Source organism: Mytilus californianus, unplaced genomic scaffold (assembly GCF_021869535.1).
Source record: "Mytilus californianus isolate M0D057914Y unplaced genomic scaffold, xbMytCali1.0.p SCAF_3, whole genome shotgun sequence".
NCBI classification, from domain to species: domain Eukaryota; kingdom Metazoa; phylum Mollusca; class Bivalvia; order Mytilida; family Mytilidae; genus Mytilus; species Mytilus californianus.
Window position 1 is genome coordinate 128,149,270 of NW_026262679.1, and position 18,234 is coordinate 128,167,503.

Genomic DNA, 18,234 nt, shown 5'->3' on the forward strand with positions numbered 1-18,234 from the left:
ACAGCTGTGGATAAACATTTATTTTTATCTACTGTTAGTCTATCGGAGCCAAAAAGTAAAACATAAGTAGAAATTCTGATAGGAATTCCTATATTATGTATGCATCTTGGACGAGGTACATTGAATCTTTTGCATTTTAGTAAATAGTGTTCCGTTGCTTCTGTTTCTTCACAAACACACTTTGAGGATTGTCTCAAGTTTCTGTCATAGAGTTGTTTGTTGAGTCCGCTACAGTTCATTCTTATTCTTGTACGGTATATTTGACCAGAACGGGAACCACAATATTAAAATACAGGCTTAATTTCACGTTTACATTTGAAATAATTTTTGAAGGTGAGAAGGGACGGACTATTTTGTAGTTCAATTGTCAATGTGTCTGTTTGAAAAAATACACGTTCTGTTTGTTCTACATATTAAATACCACATCTGAGTTTAATTAATGTTACAGATATATGTATAGGGTTTGGTTTCTTCAAGTAATGTAATTGGAACAAAAGGGCTAAAAATCTTTCTCGTTCACTGGTGACCGAACAGTAATATTGGAAGATTATCAAATAAAAGTTGAAAACTTACTCTAGCGAATCTACCCAATCAGATTTTGAGTGAATAATAATATTCAGATGACGGATACTTGATCTGCATTGTATTTTGAAATTAGTTTTCTCCCATCTGAAGTTAGTTATTATGTCAGAAAACAATTAAAATTAATAAAGATAAAATATCTAAGGCTTTCTAACCTAAAAGATTAAAAAAGGACTTGAGAACTGGTATAAATTAATCACATTTTACAATATTTTTTTTGTATATTTTGTCCCCTCTTAGTTTTCTTCGCTATAGATTATTTTTGATTATTATGTCTCAATCGAAAGAGAAAGAAAAATATACATATACTAATGATGAAAATTTTTGAATACAGATGCAGAAATATTAGTTTTCGGATTATAAAATGAACAACTGAGTAGATTATTTATTTATTTTCAGTCAAATACTATTACTGTGCGTATCATGATTCGTGTTCAGAGACAACGTCATTAAAAATTGAAGGAAATGTATATAATTTTTCAAAATATTGATTTTGTTCATGGATTTATAAAATTTGTGGCAATAATGAACAAAAGGTTTAACAAGCAAGTGATCCTGTATAGCTTTATGTATCTATTTGTTGTAACATACTGCTACAACACGTTCTACCAAGCTAAACAATGTTGCGAGATATTGATTTTGTGAACGGTGAGGTAGCGTTTATATATTTTTGTCCCCGCGGTTAATTTTAATGTAATTTCACGTCATGTGACATTTTTCTTTGCAAATCTCGTGATCGCCTGCTGCATGAAAATTTCAGAAGTCTTATGGTAAAAAATGAGCTTGATAAGCCTTAAAGAAAAATGTAAACTGGAAAATAAGATAGGATTTTTCATAAAATTTAAAAATCTTATGTATATGATTTTTATATATTTCTGGAATTTTCTATAAGAAAAAAAAACGTATTTCTGAATTAGTTGTCAATAGCGACAGTTAATGCATTGTATGTTAATTCGGTAGAATAATTGGCCTATCAGATATTCATTGGAGAATTAGCAAAAATATCTATACATAGGCTTTCTTCGGCAGCTGCGTAACAAATGGAGAAAATGTCATATAACTTTGCTTGGACTCAGGTGAAAATTTGATCATTAGCGCTTAAACAATTTATTTATTTAATCCATTGTTTGTGTTTGTATAACATGTGGATGATTCCAAAGTTATTATCTTCTATCATCGATCAGGGTAAGATAGGTGAATTTTTATTTCATAAACGATAGTGACATATTACGCACAGAGCCATGTTCTTTCAAGATAATTCTTACCGCCGCGCCAGACTACAATATGACAATGACAAAAAATTAACAGCAACAGCATATTTTTGTCTGTGTCAATAGATTATTTTGTAACTGGAAAAAAAAGTTTAGCTGGAAAAATATGTAATTTTTTTGCGGACAGAGGAGACATTTTCCGTGAAGCAATCTAATCAGAAATTGCAGAAATCTTAGAAATGTTAATTGCGGTGATGAGATTAAAATGGAAAGTGGAAGTAATGGAAAAATACAGTGTTTATTTTCCGACAAAAATGAAGCTTTAATAATGTGAATCGATATAAATTCTACTTTTTATCACTTATTTATATGTATATAAGACAGAGAATATGTTAATTAGGAACTAAGAGGAAAATGATGATTATGTGGGGAAATTAAAGTTGGCGAAGCTTTTTGTGTATTTGTTTATTCTCAACAAAGAACTATTAAATGTATATTTATGAAATGTGTATTAAAGGTTGCCGTTTGTTATTAGAACGTCTGCTGCAGAATGTTTTATGATCAGGATTTTATATGCATGTATCTTAATTAGAACAGCGAGATTTTTGTAATGGTAATATAGTGTAAATTCAGCTTTTAATGTTTTGCTGCTTAAAAAGTATTAACCATGCAGAAAGCTATAAGATTCAACGAAAACCAGCTATTATACTTGGCAAACAAATCGCGCCAAGAAAATACTATGGCAGGATTTTTACACAAGAAAAGTTCCGATACAGGAAAGTGGCAATTGCGTTATTTTATACTTTACCAAAATCTTTTACTGTATTTTGAAAACGACCAATCAGTGAGGCCGTCAGGGGTTGCGCTCCTTGAAGGAAGCTACTGCGAACGTGTACTGACACCTGCGGCAGTCAAAGGGAAAGATACAGAAAAACAGGTAAGTTACAGGTTCATGACATATATTCATTCATATATTCTTTACAAAGCGTCTTTTTTAAAAAAACAAATCCAAATGATCGAAACTATTGGTTAGATGAAACAAATGGAGACCACAAAACATAATAACAGGGCGACAGTGAGGACAAGAAGTTATCGTCCCTGAATATGTACGTATAGAGCTAGAAGCATTACTGTCATATTACTGAAACATTTCTTCGTCTAATAGCTATTCTGTATATGTGAGAGATAGATGACACTTAGAGACTTTTAGCATGATAATTAACTAAAAAATGCTAGAGTAAAATCATAGATTGGACTTATTTCGTTAAAAGAAGATAAAATTGCTGAATTATATATATTTTTGATATATTAGAAAGGAATAATATTTACACTTTTGTAAGTGTTTTAAAAATCCAGAAATTTATTTATTACAAATGATGAATTGATTGGTGAAATTGAGTCAATGTAAATTTATTTGAACATGAAACAAATATATCTATTACAAATGATTTTTGCCCACTTTGTTTCCAAACCATAACAGGAAAAAAAGGATATAATATCAATGAGAGACAACTGGAATATTCAACATATTGAATGTGGGCAGTATAGGGAAGATGAACAATAATTTGTCCCATTTAAAACCTGATTGCATATTTGATAAAACTTAATGTAATTGTTTAAGTTTTCTGTCAATATTGTGGCAGACACATCAGTGGGCAATCCACATGTTTTATTTTTTTTTTGGATTGCAAAGCTCATTAGAATATACATATGAATCATATAGTTGGGTTTAAAGAAACACAACTATTGCAGATAGCAAGATTGTGAGCTAACTTTTGAAAAGATTTTAAAGATTAGACCATTAAGGGGAGGTAATTGGTAACCAGATAGTCATTTATTTTATGTTGTAAATCATACCATCCGAAATGCATTTCTTTTATTGCAATACTTGTAGCTATTTTGATGAATTTTGGTGAAGTTTGGTAATAAAAAAAATGCTTAGCTGCTTTGTAATGAAATAATCACACAAAAAAATCAGGATTTAATTAGATTATTTCAAAGAGTTTGAGATTTAATAAAATATCTCAAAGTATTTGGGAATTAATCAGATAATCTCAAAAGAATTAAGGATTTGATCAAATATCTCAATATTTATTTAGGATTTTACCAGATAATCTGAAAAGCATCACCATGTTATATAAAATTCCTGATTGGAGCAGAATGCTGACATTGAATAACCTCCGTCATACACTAACTTTTTGTCAAACATGAAGTCTAATTAGTGCCCAAGATCCACATATAACTCAGTAAACGACCAGTAGAGAAGTAGTCCTAGGAAATTTTCTTCAATGTTCCTCATAGACAACAATTTTATTTTTTATCAAATATAGAAAATAATTCAGAATTGAGTTGTTTTAAGTCAATTTATTTTCTCCTTCATGCAAGCCTCAATATTTTCACATTTCTTTATAGAGTCAATAAATCTATAGAGAATCTACACAATTATTATTGAAAATATGACATGAAGTGATATGTTGATTCACAAAGAGATGAAAATGAAGGGAATGACTTATAAAGTAATTTGCTTTCTATTACATTAGCTTGTATTTCACACTTGAAACGATTGTGTATGTATTATTGCTTACATATGTTCTAACTTGATGAAAAAAGACATCTCTCATTCACTGAATTTTGAATTATTAAGATAATTATATAGCAATTACCATGGTATTTGAGTATGATTTTGTGTTACTACGAAGGTGATATATCTAGAAGCTGTAATATATGTAATTGTCATATGAATGTCACAAGCATTTCATGAATAGATTTTAAATTGTACTTTAACATACTACACTTGTACATAAGTTTTCTTCAATTTGAATGGGATTGTTTTTTTATCGACTTCTTCTAGACCAGAAATTTTGGAATTGCATCAACAGATTTTTGCTTAGATCTCATTAGAACATAATAGGGTTTAGCTCTAAAATTTGACTTTTTTCCAGTCTCAATTATATGTTTTCTTGTTTGAATATTTATGAAATCACTATGATAAGCACAATACTGCGTCCACATTCTCTTTTGACATGCACTTGTATGATATTCCTGTGTCTTCAATTAACAAATGTGCAGATTTCAATAAAATATGAAAATATTAAAACAATATGTTCCAGTATGTGTCAATATGTTTACCTGTAGGTACTTTAGGCCACGCTCTCCATAATCTGTATAGATCAGAGGTCTCAAAATCTTTTTTCCCTGGTGGTCCTTGAAGTAAATCTGCTGGTCCTCACTATTATTTCTTTTGCGAAATAACAAAATTATGTCGGTCCTTTGCAAAATTTAGTGGTCAAAACCTTCGGACAATCACTTTTCAAGAACTTTGATACATGTAGATACATGTATATATGCATAATATATGTACATGTAGGAAAATATAAAATTAATTTGTTAGATCTTTAGAAACAGAAAAGCTGACTTGTCTTCTGTTTTGTAGCAAGTACTTATAAAATTATATATTTTCTGGCATTTTAGATGTTATTGATTTAATCCTACAAATAATACTCATTCTTAATGATAAATTTTCATGAAAACTGCCTAAACTTGCTTAAATTAATTGCATTTTATGTGTCTGCTTTAAATGAATGTCAATCTTCCTAGTTATATATTTTTGATTATAAGGATGACTGATACCTGAAATGTATATAAACAGTACAAAATAGTAAATGTTAAGTTATGCATAATTGGTGTATGCAAAGATGACACCAAAGTGAACTGCCCTAAGCAGTAAATAAAGTATTATAGTTAACTCACAATAGAAGCAGGAAACCAGAAGATATTTGAATACTATTGGAATATCACATGACCATGTGATTTTGTTTGAACACTTTAATGTTCCAATTCAGGTTATATTTTTGACAATAATTGTAATGTTTGTGCTTTCCACTTTTGATATTGTAATTCTTGTTCCATTATTTTATCATGATATTTACCTTTTGGAAGAGTTAACTCCCATTATTCCGTTGATATTATTCCACCATTATATTTATCTTTGGAAGAGTTATCTCCCTTTATTTCATCATTATACCATATTTATCTTTGGAAGAGTTATCCCCCTTATTCCATTATGATATTTACCCTTGGCAGAGTTATCTCCCATTATTCTACCATGAAGCTTATCTTTGGAAGAGTTATCTCCCATTATTTCATCATTTGACCATGGTATTTATCATTGAAGGAGTTATTTCCCATTAATCCACTTTTTCACCATGATATTTATCTTTGGTACAGTTATCTCCCATACAAACAGATAAGAATTAACTTTAAAAACAATTTTCGTAGGAATAATATAATAATTTGTCAAAGCTTCAGTTTAATTTGAAGAAACTTTGGTATGAGTTCAAAAACACTTATTTAAAGCAAGCATTACCTTTCAAAGAGAAAAAGTCCTTATATGAACTAGAATTGCCTTCATTCTTTTTTTTTAATCAGATATACACATTTTAAGGTAATCATGTAGGTAAATGGACAGAAAGTCACAGGACAAATAGTCACAGGACTTAAAGTCACAAATTTGATGGGACAAAAAGTCACAAATAATTTGTTGACAATTGTTTGAATATATAAAAGAAATATCTTGAAATATTTTTCTTTTTATTACATATATTCATTTTTAAGTTTAGGAAATTGTTCATAAGCCTTGACAAATGAAAATTTATTAAATTTTAATCATGCAAAGGATATATTTCTTGGCACAATGAAGCCATATAAGTACCAAGCCACTTTGACATTTTGTTTTCATAACAATTATTTAATCATTATTGATATTTATTGAATAAATTTTAATTACAAGGTTGCTTCATATATAATAGTTCAAGAAAAAAAAAAAAAAATTTTAAATTAGTGTTTTCTTGTTTGAAGAAATATAATCTCGAAACTGAATTATGACTTTTTGTCCTGTGACTTTTTGTCCGTGACTTTTTGTCTGTGACTTTTTGTCCTGTGACTTTCTGTCCGTGACTTTTTGTCTGTGACTTTTTGTCCTGTGACTTTTTGTCCGTGACTTTTTGTCCTGTGACTTTTTGTCCGTGACTTTTTGTCTGTGACTTTTTGTCCTGTGACTTTCTGTCCTACATTCATCATATACTCCTTTATGATGTTTTATTAGAAAAAACCTGAAAATATTTATGTACATTTGCTAAAAAGAAAAAAATAGAAAATTATCTATTTTGGATTCATTAGTAAATTGATTGTTCTACCTTAATGAGGACTTTGTCCTCTGTCAGCTCTGATTATAAAAGTCAGATTCATTTGCATTAGTCTGTTAAATTTTTTTAATCAAGACACTACAGGAAATAATTCTTTCTGGGGAAATTCTTTCAGGGAAAGAAGATTTCAACAACCTTAGATGAAGAAAAGTATTAATAATTATTGTCAGAGCACGTTACCTGTTGATGTTTGAGACTAGTAATTAACCTGGTCCACATTTCAGAAAAGTGGGACCCCTTACAATTATAACAAGTTCAAAGTTAAAATACATTGGATATCATTACACAGTAGACCTTATTGCCTTGAGGGATTCCGTGACACATAAGTGACACATTAAATTTTTCGACACTTGACCTGTATGCTGTTGACATCATACAGCAATCACTTTTGTACTATGGTGCCTGGCATTATCTTGTGTGACATCAAAATTGAAATATCTGCAATATCCTGTAATGAAGTACACATAACAATCAGCTAAGGTGTATTCAGGGAAACAACAGTGTTTCTATAGCCTAATTGGAAAAAAATTAAAAATTGAAAACTTGAAGAAAAAAAAAAGCTAAATGAAATATCTTATTTCTTTGTTTATTCATTATGTGCCTTCCTCGAGGCAGGTGCCTGTAATTCATTGGATGTGGATGGTTATATAATGTTTTTATTTTATTGTTTTTTCCTAAATCAGGCTGTAGGTTTTCTCTTTAGAATTGTTTTATATTTTGTCATGCTGGGGCCTTCTATAACTTAATGGTATGGTTTTTGATCATTGTTGAAGGCCGTATGGTAACCTATTGTTATTTACATCTGGTCCTTTTGTCCCTAGTGGATAGTTTAGTTGTCTAATTGACAATCATAATTCTTTATTTTATATGATTTTTGCTTTTTCTCTTTAACAACATAATTTGGCCCAAAAAACTTTCAAAATTATCTTTTCAAACTGATCAACTTGCTGAACAATTTTAGCCGATTGCCTACCAGTAAGTCAGTTTCTTTTTTTCACAAGGTTGGAACAATTGAACACGTGGTTGTTGTGTACACTTATTTGTTAAAAAGAACTTTGACTTTGATACGAAAACTTCTATAAAAACATTTGACTAGCAAATAAAATTGAAGTGTCAGACTGAAACAGCCAGATTTTTTTCATTTTTACATTCAGAAATAAAATAACCGAGTCTGGGATGAAATTAGAGGATAGGTCCAGTAAACAAAAACATCATACTTTAGATTTTGTTTCCTTTGTGCATAAAAAGTGAAAGCTAAAGGACAGGAACACACAATTGTTTACTGAAAATTTACAGTATGAACAAAAATAGAGATGATTGCCATGATAAAAAGACTGCTATTTTCTATCTTGTCCTCTAAGTCTGACATATTAGTTGTTATAAACACATAAGCTGTTAAACAACTGTGAAAGTCACTCGATCAGCCAGTCAGTCTGACATATTAATACATCCATGTAATGTGAAGTTTTAAATCTATTCTTACTTTTTTGTAGGCATGGTGATACAATTTTAACATCAAGTAGCAAGATACTTCAAATATAAAAGTTATTTTTGATAATCCATATTGCATATTCAAATGTCTAGCATAGTGGCCTACCAAGGGATTCAGTTTTGACATATACTATTCCTGTTATAATTAGGTTAATGTGATTTAGCATTTTGAAATGTGACAATTATCTCTTATGGGGATAGGGTTGTCACGGTGATTATTTCCTGTATAAATCTGATCTTTCTGTACTTAAAGTTTGAGTTCAGTATAAAAATAAGAAGATGTGATATTATTGCCGATGAGACAGCTCTTGACAAGGGACCAAATAAAGTAGAATTAAGCAATTATAGGTCACCTTAAAGACTTCAACAATGAGCAAAACCAATACCTGCTCAGCAAGCTATAAAAGGCTGAAAAGACATATGTAAAACAATTGAAAGGAGAAATCTGATTTATGTATGTTTAGAATTATGAATGGTTTGAGAATTAACCTGACTTTCTAGGACTTGTAAAACCCATTATCAATGTCAATATTATGTATGAATAAATGATCAGATGTTACTTTTGCCAAGAATTTGTGGTATTTTATAATTCATAATCAATAATACCTGTTTCATTGAACATGTTTAAAGGAAGGACCTTTCTTATTACATGAATTGTATACCTGTTTAATAGAACATGTTTAAAGGAAGGACTTTTCTTATCACATATGTATTGTACATTTACAGCTGCTAAAGAATTAAAGGCTGCTCCCTCTTGACCTTGACTTTTCACGGAACCATGTTGTAATAAATGACCTACTTTGGATGGAAATCGACCTTATGCTAATGATTATCAATATATCTGTTAACCTATTTTGGGTTGAAAAAATCTCTATGGAAAGTGTGTATTGAACTGCTTGAAAATTGAGTTGATATAAGAACCTTACAAAACAGACAAAACTTTCTCTTTTATTTTGTAATTTGACTCTTCCAAAATCTATCAAAGTCTGATACATGGAAATGTATGCCTGCACTTACATTAGGTCGATTTCTATCTGACACAGCTCATATATTAATTTTGTTTTTACCGAATTTAAGGGTTATATAGATTGGGTCCTTATTTTTACTTTTATGATTTAAGTTTAACACCATTATTGATGTCACAAACAAATGCCAGATGCAATATTAGAAATGATCAGCAAAGTAGATTGAATACTGAAGAAACTATTGCCACACTCAATTTTTAGATTGTTGATAATGTGTCATAATTTCTGAACAAAAAAATATTTTCCTTTAATGATTTAATAACCATTTGTTACCGTATAGCAATTTCATAGTCATTCTATCTGAAATATATATTTTCATATTTTTCCATTTCTTAGAATATAACATAAACAGAATACACAAGAAAGGTGCGTTTGACTGATCTTAATTGACTAGAATTGCCAGTTTTCTTGTAGAAGGTTGTTGATTCTCTCACGGTACTCCATCATCCTCCATGAATAAAAATTGACCACTGTGATAGAGCAAAGTATGCTGACCACTGTGATAGAGCAAAGTATGCTGAAAGTGACTTTTAACATAAAAAATCAATCAATCACAAACAGAATGACAATTGTATTCGGTCTTCTCATCTTTTTTTACTCGAAAAGAATGTGACACAGTAGTGACACTACATTGATTGATTGATGTTTAGCACCACTTTCAGCACTATTATGTTATTTCATAGCGATCAGTTTTTAGTGGTGGAGGAAGCAGGATTGATCGGAGAGAACCACTGAACTTTGGTAGGAAAACTGACAATCTTAGTGAATTAAGATTGGAGTCAAGCGCACCTGCCACATTCGAACTCACAACCTCAGTGTTAACAGGCTAGCTAGTGATACAGTAGTTTGACTACTTAGACCATTCTGCCACCAAGGCCCCTGAAGTGACACTACAGATGGTGCAGGAACCTATGACATATCAAGTACCGGTATTTGCAAAGATTAAATCAGTGTTGAAACTGATAGTGATTATGTGTTCTGTCAATGTAGTGGAATTTGTAAAATTGGAGTCAACACAGTTGGGTTTTCAAACATCTTCAACTTAGTACTTTATTTGGCCTTTTACCTTCTTTGATTTTTGCGTCCCTGATGATCCTCAGTCTTTTGTAACCAAAACTCATGTCTGGTGTATAAAATGATAAGCCTGATATCTTTGAAGAGTTTTTATATGCCCCCACCATGTAGGGAGCATGAAGGTTTACCCTTGCCCCTCTGTACTTCCATCTGTCCGTCCGTAAATATGTCCCAAAATTGGTTTTCCGTTCTCTAACTTAAGTTTGCCTCATCAAAATGTTATGAAATGTATACACTATGCTTATTACCACAAAACACAGATCAAGTTTGATTTTGATTTATAATGTTATATGCAAGCGGGGGCATCATCTGTGTACCATGGACACATTATCCATTTATTTAGATATGCTTTCAAGTTTGATACAGGGGTTTTATCCCGTTATCAATGTTACCTCTGGTTGGAACCTCTCTTACTTTGCAATTCACTTACTCTCTTCAAATATGCTTGAAGATCTTGTACTTTATTGTATTTAAAAATAGGGTCTAGTTATCATCTAAATGCAACACTATGCAATTTAGCAAGTTAATATGAAAGTTTAGCAGAAACTGTTCTAATTACTTCTCTAAGCTGATTTGATTGGTTTAAAATTCAACACATAAAATTATTTATTCTTCAATTTCCTTTAAAATGTCTGCAGGCAGGTAATGAACCTAATTATTCTGTAGGATCCCGTTTCTACATAAGGGAAGTGATCGGGACATTCCTTCCTGTGATACACTGGAGTTGTTAGTTAATAATGTTGTATTCACTACTTGATAATCTTAAAATTACCCAGTATTTTAAGTCATATAGATTTCTATATGAAATGATTCAATGGTTTAAGAATCAATGATAAATTCAGATTTTCCCCTTTTATGAAGCTAATGTAATGTCTTATGCAGAATAGATCAAAGATGTTACCCGGTGCAATGTTACAGTCCTATAAGAATTTCAAATTTCTGACAGTTTTAGGCCTAAAATAAAATATTATTTGTTTCCCCAATCCCTACCGACCCTGCAAAAACCGATATTGTTCCAGCTTTTTGGAAAAAATAAAATTATTTCCCTACCTACCCTGGCTTGGCAGGGTTGGGATTGGGGAAACAAACAATATATTAATTTAGGCCTTAGCTCTATAGATTGAAAGCTCAAGATTTAAGTAATTTGGTTAAAAAAGTTGGAACAAAAATCTAGAAATATTTTATAACATCTTAATAATTTATAAACCTGTATGTGTTTGTGCTCAGCCATGATGCTGTAAAAGTGTCAAGTATAATATATCATATTTATCTAATATATTTTAACATCAGACACAATGGAAGCCTGCTGTTACAAATGACCGTCCTGACATTTACAGTATAATTTAGGACACCATACATCGTACCTGATTATGTACTTAAATGATATAGAAGGTTAGGAAATACTAATAAAACATATGGGAAGTACCGGTATTCTATTTCAAATTAATATGGATATAGATAAAATTTCTAGGGAAATTTCCTGAAAACTTGATTAATAGCTGTATCTAACCATGGAATCTTCTAGATACTGTGAATTTAAAATTATTGGGTGCATTAATTTTTGTGATTTTTGAAAGAATGGACTAAAATGCGAGATTAATTATTGAGATTCTAGGAAAATATGCATACAGAATTATGTGTCAGATATTAGAATGCAAGTTCTTATTATTGCGATACTCATCCAGTTGCATTATTCGCAATAATTAAAACCTGGCAATAATTTCTGAATTTACAGTATATATATAAAAGGACTTGTTGGCTATATATCATTGAGACAGTAAGCTGACAATAGATAACATCTAGAAGTCAACATCCATACAACAATTAGTACAGCATTATGATTTCTCTTTGCCTAGTGTGATGACATGAAGAGCTTTATTAGTTTGCTAGTAAAACCAACGAAAACAGAATAGTCCACTGGGATTCAACTTGATTCCACGTTCCTTGATAAAGTGATCATTATATAAAATGAAAAATTCTGTTTTTGCCTCTGTATTTACATCCTTTTAAGAAGAATGATAAGAATACACATGGAATCTTTTTGAAACCTTGAAAGTCTTTCTGGTTCTGTTACTAGCTCAGGGAGAGTTAATGAGATCTCTCCATTTGTTGTAGAATTTCCTAGGTTTCAGATATCTTGGGGATTGTCTAATATTATCAAAGCACTGGTTGTTAATTGGATAAAGCTTGAATTAGTTAGCAATAATTTAATTGATAAGGTAACACTGGCTTGTAATATTGTATTCCCTGGTGGAAAAAAGATGAAATATTCCTGTGTTGTACTGTGACAGTTCAGATGGCAATTAAATTAATCACCATTTTTAAGATAATTTTTACAACTAGAATTTTGTAGGATAGAGATACCTAATAAGTTAAAGTGAACTTTAAAGTTATGCCCCCTGATTTGATTTTAAAAAAAAATATGAGAATTGTTTTGATTTGTCAAGCTAGAAACTGGTCAAGCAGAATACTAGCTGTAGTGTTTTAGAAGCTTGTCGATAAGGCTTTTTAAAATTTTTGTCTCGCCTTGACAGAGTTAAAAAGCGAGATATAGGTATGCTGTTTCCGGCGGCGTCAGCGTCATCAACAATGTATTACTTTATGAGTAGGTCAGTTTATGGTGAACCACTAGTGGTTCGTCAGTAATATTTGGTATATGCAGTTGAATTAGCATTGGCACATCTCATTTCCATGGAGATTATTTGGCCCTGCCCCCTCAGTCATGGTCTATTTATTGACTTTGAAACTTTTGCTTAGTTTACATGTATTAGTTTGTGATTAGGTCAGTTTATGGGGAACCACTAGTGGTAGGTCAATGCTATTTGGTATGCAGTTGTATTAGCATTGGCACATCTCATTTCCATGGAGATTATTTGGCCATGCCAGTTTAGTCATTGTCTATCGACTTCTAAACTTTTGCTTAGTTTACAAGAATTACTTTGTGATTTGGTCAGTTTATGGAGAACTGCTAGTGGTAGCTAGGTCAATGATATTTGGTATGCAGTTGCATTAGCATTGGCACATTTCATTTCCATGGAGATTTTTTGGCCCTGTACCTTCAGTCATGGTTCATTGACTTATAATCTTTGAATGTTTTGCATAACTTACATGTTAAAGTAATGCTATTTTAATTTCGACATTTGCATTTTACTATTAAAATAACATTTTAGATTTCTATCCCAAATATTTACTTGTGACAAAGAAATTTGACTTGTCCCAAACAAAATTTTCTAATTAGGGGCATCCAAATGGTGGCTAATTTCTTAAATTGCATGACTTAAAAAAACTCCTTCAATAATTTTACACATAGAACTGAATACATTTCAAACATTTTTCACAAAAATTATTTGCAAGATTTATAACAATAGCTGCTTTTATTATGCTCAGCCTACAATAGTAGAGGTACAATGTTTTTCATTTGTCGTTTGTCCATCAGGTTAGAGTCCTGTATCAGGTTAAAGTTTTGGTTTTAAGTTCAGATTACTATAAAGTTAGGGTTACATGAACTTGAAACTATGTTCACTTAATGCAAAGTTTTGAAAAATATATTTAAATAAGGATATTGACCCAGATTTAATAGTTCACTGAATATGGAAATATCTGTGACTAAGCAAGGAATGGCGTTCTATGAACACATGTTCTTGCTTTTTTACTAATTTCAAATTATTTGATTTTTAATTTTTTTTACCATTATTTCTGTTTATTAGGGCATTAGAAAACATTTACATCTAACTGTATTAAACATTATAAGCAAGCTGGTGCCAGTCATTCTCATCAACTTCTTTTTAACCATATTTATCAATACAATTACTAGACCCCAAAAAAAAGGCCTTAATTGTGGTCCGAGTACACAGTTATCGTCCTTTGATTTTCGTTGTCCACGAATAAAGTCCCTAGTGTGGACAGTGTGTTGCTTGCCAATTTTTTTAGTACCCCTTCCAAATGTATTCCTTCATGTTTAATGCCTCAAATAGCAAGTAGGGGGATGAAATTACACTGTAAAAAAATTTGGGTCATGAATTGTAAAGTAAAGTAGTGATTTGGTCCAGCTGAAAAAGGTTAAAAATTAGCACTTCGGAAGCTGTCAAAAGATTTCAAGACCCCCTTAACATAGAATTGTCCATATTTTGAGTTAGAGCCGATGAAGTTTTCTATAATTTTGATATAATTTGTCCCAAAAGTAGTACAACACACTGTAAAAATATTATTGAGAAAGCGCAGGTGGGATTTTTTTTATTTTCATTTATTGTCTAAAAGAAATGCACTACGAAATAACTGTGTACTCGGACCTTGTCTTAGCCAGTTAGCCAGAAATTTTGATTTTCAATAAAAAAAAAAAAGATTTAGGACTAAAGCAAGGACCATTGCATATATATACAAAAATGTATATAAAAACAAACTGCCATTTCCAAAATCTTTATTTTTTTTATCCGTCATTCACAGGCACATGTCTGAATTTTTGTTTACATATATACCTCAATATAATATTGTATTAAGGTATATAATGAGTTAAAGAAAAATTCAGAGACAAGTTCTTGTGCCTTCATTGTATAAAGGCATTAAATTATTAAATTTGTGTCTCAGATGTGAATTATTTATATATATTTTAAACAAATAGATGATTTTAAAATACCATTCATTACATCTGTATCGGACAAAGTCTGCTTTTGATTGATTCCATATTCAGTGGTAATCAAAGTGATTGAAAAATCACTAAATTGATTAGTTATTGGTAATCATTTCCCTTAAAATCACTTGTAAATGTAAACCAATTTATTCACTATATCATATTTTGATAATTTCTCCATTACTATTAATTCATTAGATTAAGGTACTGTCTCTGAAAGTAAAGGCAAGCGAAGCTAGTATTGATTTTTGTACAAGCTCTGGATCAAAGTAGAACAGGGAAACAGTAAGTGGAAGTTACCAGTATAATCCTCTTACAGTAGTATATTATTGTTAATAGAGACAATATGTCAGTGGCTGATCTAGTATATTTGTAAAGAAGGCATCTATAGCAAATAATCAGAAAATATACTCAAAAACTCAAATGGTCTACCAAAATAGGGTCTGGGCCCCTTACCGCAGCTTCAACCACCTTCCCCTTATATCTGCCCCTGGATTCGACAGAGAGCTATGTATTTTTAGGGATAATAAGTTTTGCTTCATGGAAGGTGGGAAAAGCTTATCAATTAATGAAGTCAAAATTGACCAGAGAATGCATAATTATTCCAAGAAATAAGAATCCTAAAATGTTATTGAAATATATGGAAACAAAAACTGTTATGTCATATCATCACAAGATCATGCAGTGACTTAATTAATTTATACAATTTTTTGGTTTAACAAATGCATGTATTATTTTACCCCGACTGGACGTCATCATTCTCTTGCAGGAAAGATATCTTTTTGTATGAAGAATGATACATTATATAATTACACCAAAGTTATAACTGATTTAGCTCTTTCCACCTATCCACCTGAAATAAAACTTATTATCCCAAAAAATATTGCACAAAAACGATTATGTGCTGTACAGGATGAACCAGGATGGATCTTACTTTCAAATTAAACATAGAAAAATTTATTAGTCAGATCCAATAGGCTAATCCATAGGCTAGATAATAGGACAAAAAGTTTGGAAAATGTAGTACTATTGGATGAGTATGAAAAATGCAAAATCTGCTCAAGCTATGTTTTAGCAAGGTCAACCTTGATTAAAGCAAGTGGATGTCAATATATATATATATATATATATATATTGATTTTCAAGGTCAGAGGTTAAGGGCTATACCAAACACAACACCAAAACAATTGTTTCACTTGATTCATAATTGCCACTTAGAATGAACTGCCTCTTTGAATTTAAGGTCAAATGTAAGTGTATTGATTTGTTTGGATAGAGATCAAAGGTCTACTTCAAATATATAAAAGTAATATAATATGGTCAACAGCCATGTCTGTATGGATATAATAGGATATTGACATATGGATCATGAAGGTTGAAAGGTCAACAATGGTAGCCAAAAAACTCTGTCTGTGTTATATTTTATTTGTACAATTATGTGCAAAAAAATAACATAACATGTGTTTTGGCCCCCAAGGCATGTTTTCAAACTTTCCTTGAATAAGATTTGCTGTAAAAGGTGAACTTTGACATATAGTTGATAATTTTTCATTAGAAGAGTTCACAAAAGGTTGATTTTAAAATCCTTGACCTTTTCTGTATCCATTAGCAGCTGAACCTGATTTTTTAAATCATCTCTTGATGTCATTTATTCTCTTAACATTTTTATTTACAAGCATCAAAATACTTAATTTTTGTTTAACAGTAATTATTGTAGTGATGAGTGTTAGACCTGTCTACTAAATCAGATTTCTTTGGACAAAATGCTGTCAAAATAGGTAGTGCAATATAGTCCCATATTTGGTTACTGTACAAATGCAGAAGCAGTATCAGGATTTTTAATTATACTGGTATTATTATACCCCATGCCACTTTGTAACAGGGGTATATATATTTTTACCCGTCTGTCATTCATGCAGTTGATCATTCATTTTATTTTCAGGGTTGCTAAAAATGCTTTATGTTGGATGTCATATATAATGGGGGAAGATGATTGTATTAATTTTGAGGTCACGGCATCTAAGGTCAATGTCAAAAGACTCAAAAATTTGTGCAGAAAAGTAGTTTCTGGATGCTGAACCAATATATTTAAATTGGATTGGAATCTATTATGAATATATATGTTCACATACATTGAGAGAATGATCACTATTGATTTTGAAGTCTCTAGGTCTAAGGTCAAGGTCAAAGTTCATAAAAAAGATTTTTTAGAATATATTATTGTCTGTTATATTAACAGAAATGAATAGTGCCTTAGTAATTAAGCAGAAAAAAACTGCAGGATACTATAAGCTATTCTCCTTTATTTTGAGGTCCTTATGTCTAAGGTCAAGGTCATAGTTACTATAAAAGATTTTTGTTAGACAAAACTACTGTTTGACATTGAAGAATCATATGTAAAAGTGAACAGAAAAAAAATAAAATATACCAACAGATATGCTTTCCCCCTTTATATAGGGTACTGGGGTGAGGGATTGTGAGCTACTATTTCTGCTTACGGTTTTCCTGAAAAATGTTATTTAATGTTTGAAATGACATTTGGTCATTTTTACTCAGTGAGGAAAATTGTCAGAGGCCTGGAGAAACAACCATGAAATGTGTTGAGTGTATATCTTGGTAAATATATATTTCTATCCTTTGTTTGTAATTTATATGTTGTCTTCTCAAGATGTTTTCTGTTAGTCTTTGTAAGAAAATAATACTACAAACAATAGAAATGTATATTTGCAGACATATTTTTTTACTCTTTTTATTGTATCTTTGAATGTTAATTATTTTTGTAATATAATGTTGTAACACACATTATTTGCATATCCTTGGTAACAGCTTAACCACACAACAAAGATTACATGTGTATGAAACTTATGTATTTGTACCTATTGTTAATGTGTCAGCGATCGTTATTGACCTAAATCAGTATTCCTTAATGTCATGTAGGCAAGGTGTCATGCTGCTTATTTTGTTTCAAGACAATTAAGAAGACTTACGATAGATTGTTAAACTTGTCAAATGCAAGTAGT

General features: G+C 30.8%; 1 protein-coding gene across 5 annotated transcripts in view; it reads left to right on the forward strand.

The window, feature by feature from the left end:
* Positions 1–1,322: 1,322 nt before the first annotated feature.
* LOC127736170 (ras-specific guanine nucleotide-releasing factor 2-like) overlaps positions 1,323–18,234 on the forward strand; it is a 144,637-nt gene continuing 127,725 nt past the window's right edge. For all 5 annotated transcript variants that reach the window (XM_052246726.1, XM_052246727.1, XM_052246729.1 and 2 more), the window contains exon 1: positions 1,323–2,730. In XM_052246726.1, the coding sequence (XP_052102686.1) occupies positions 2,461–2,730 (270 nt within the window). In that variant the 5' untranslated portion in view covers positions 1,323–2,460. The remainder of the gene's footprint in view (positions 2,731–18,234) is intronic.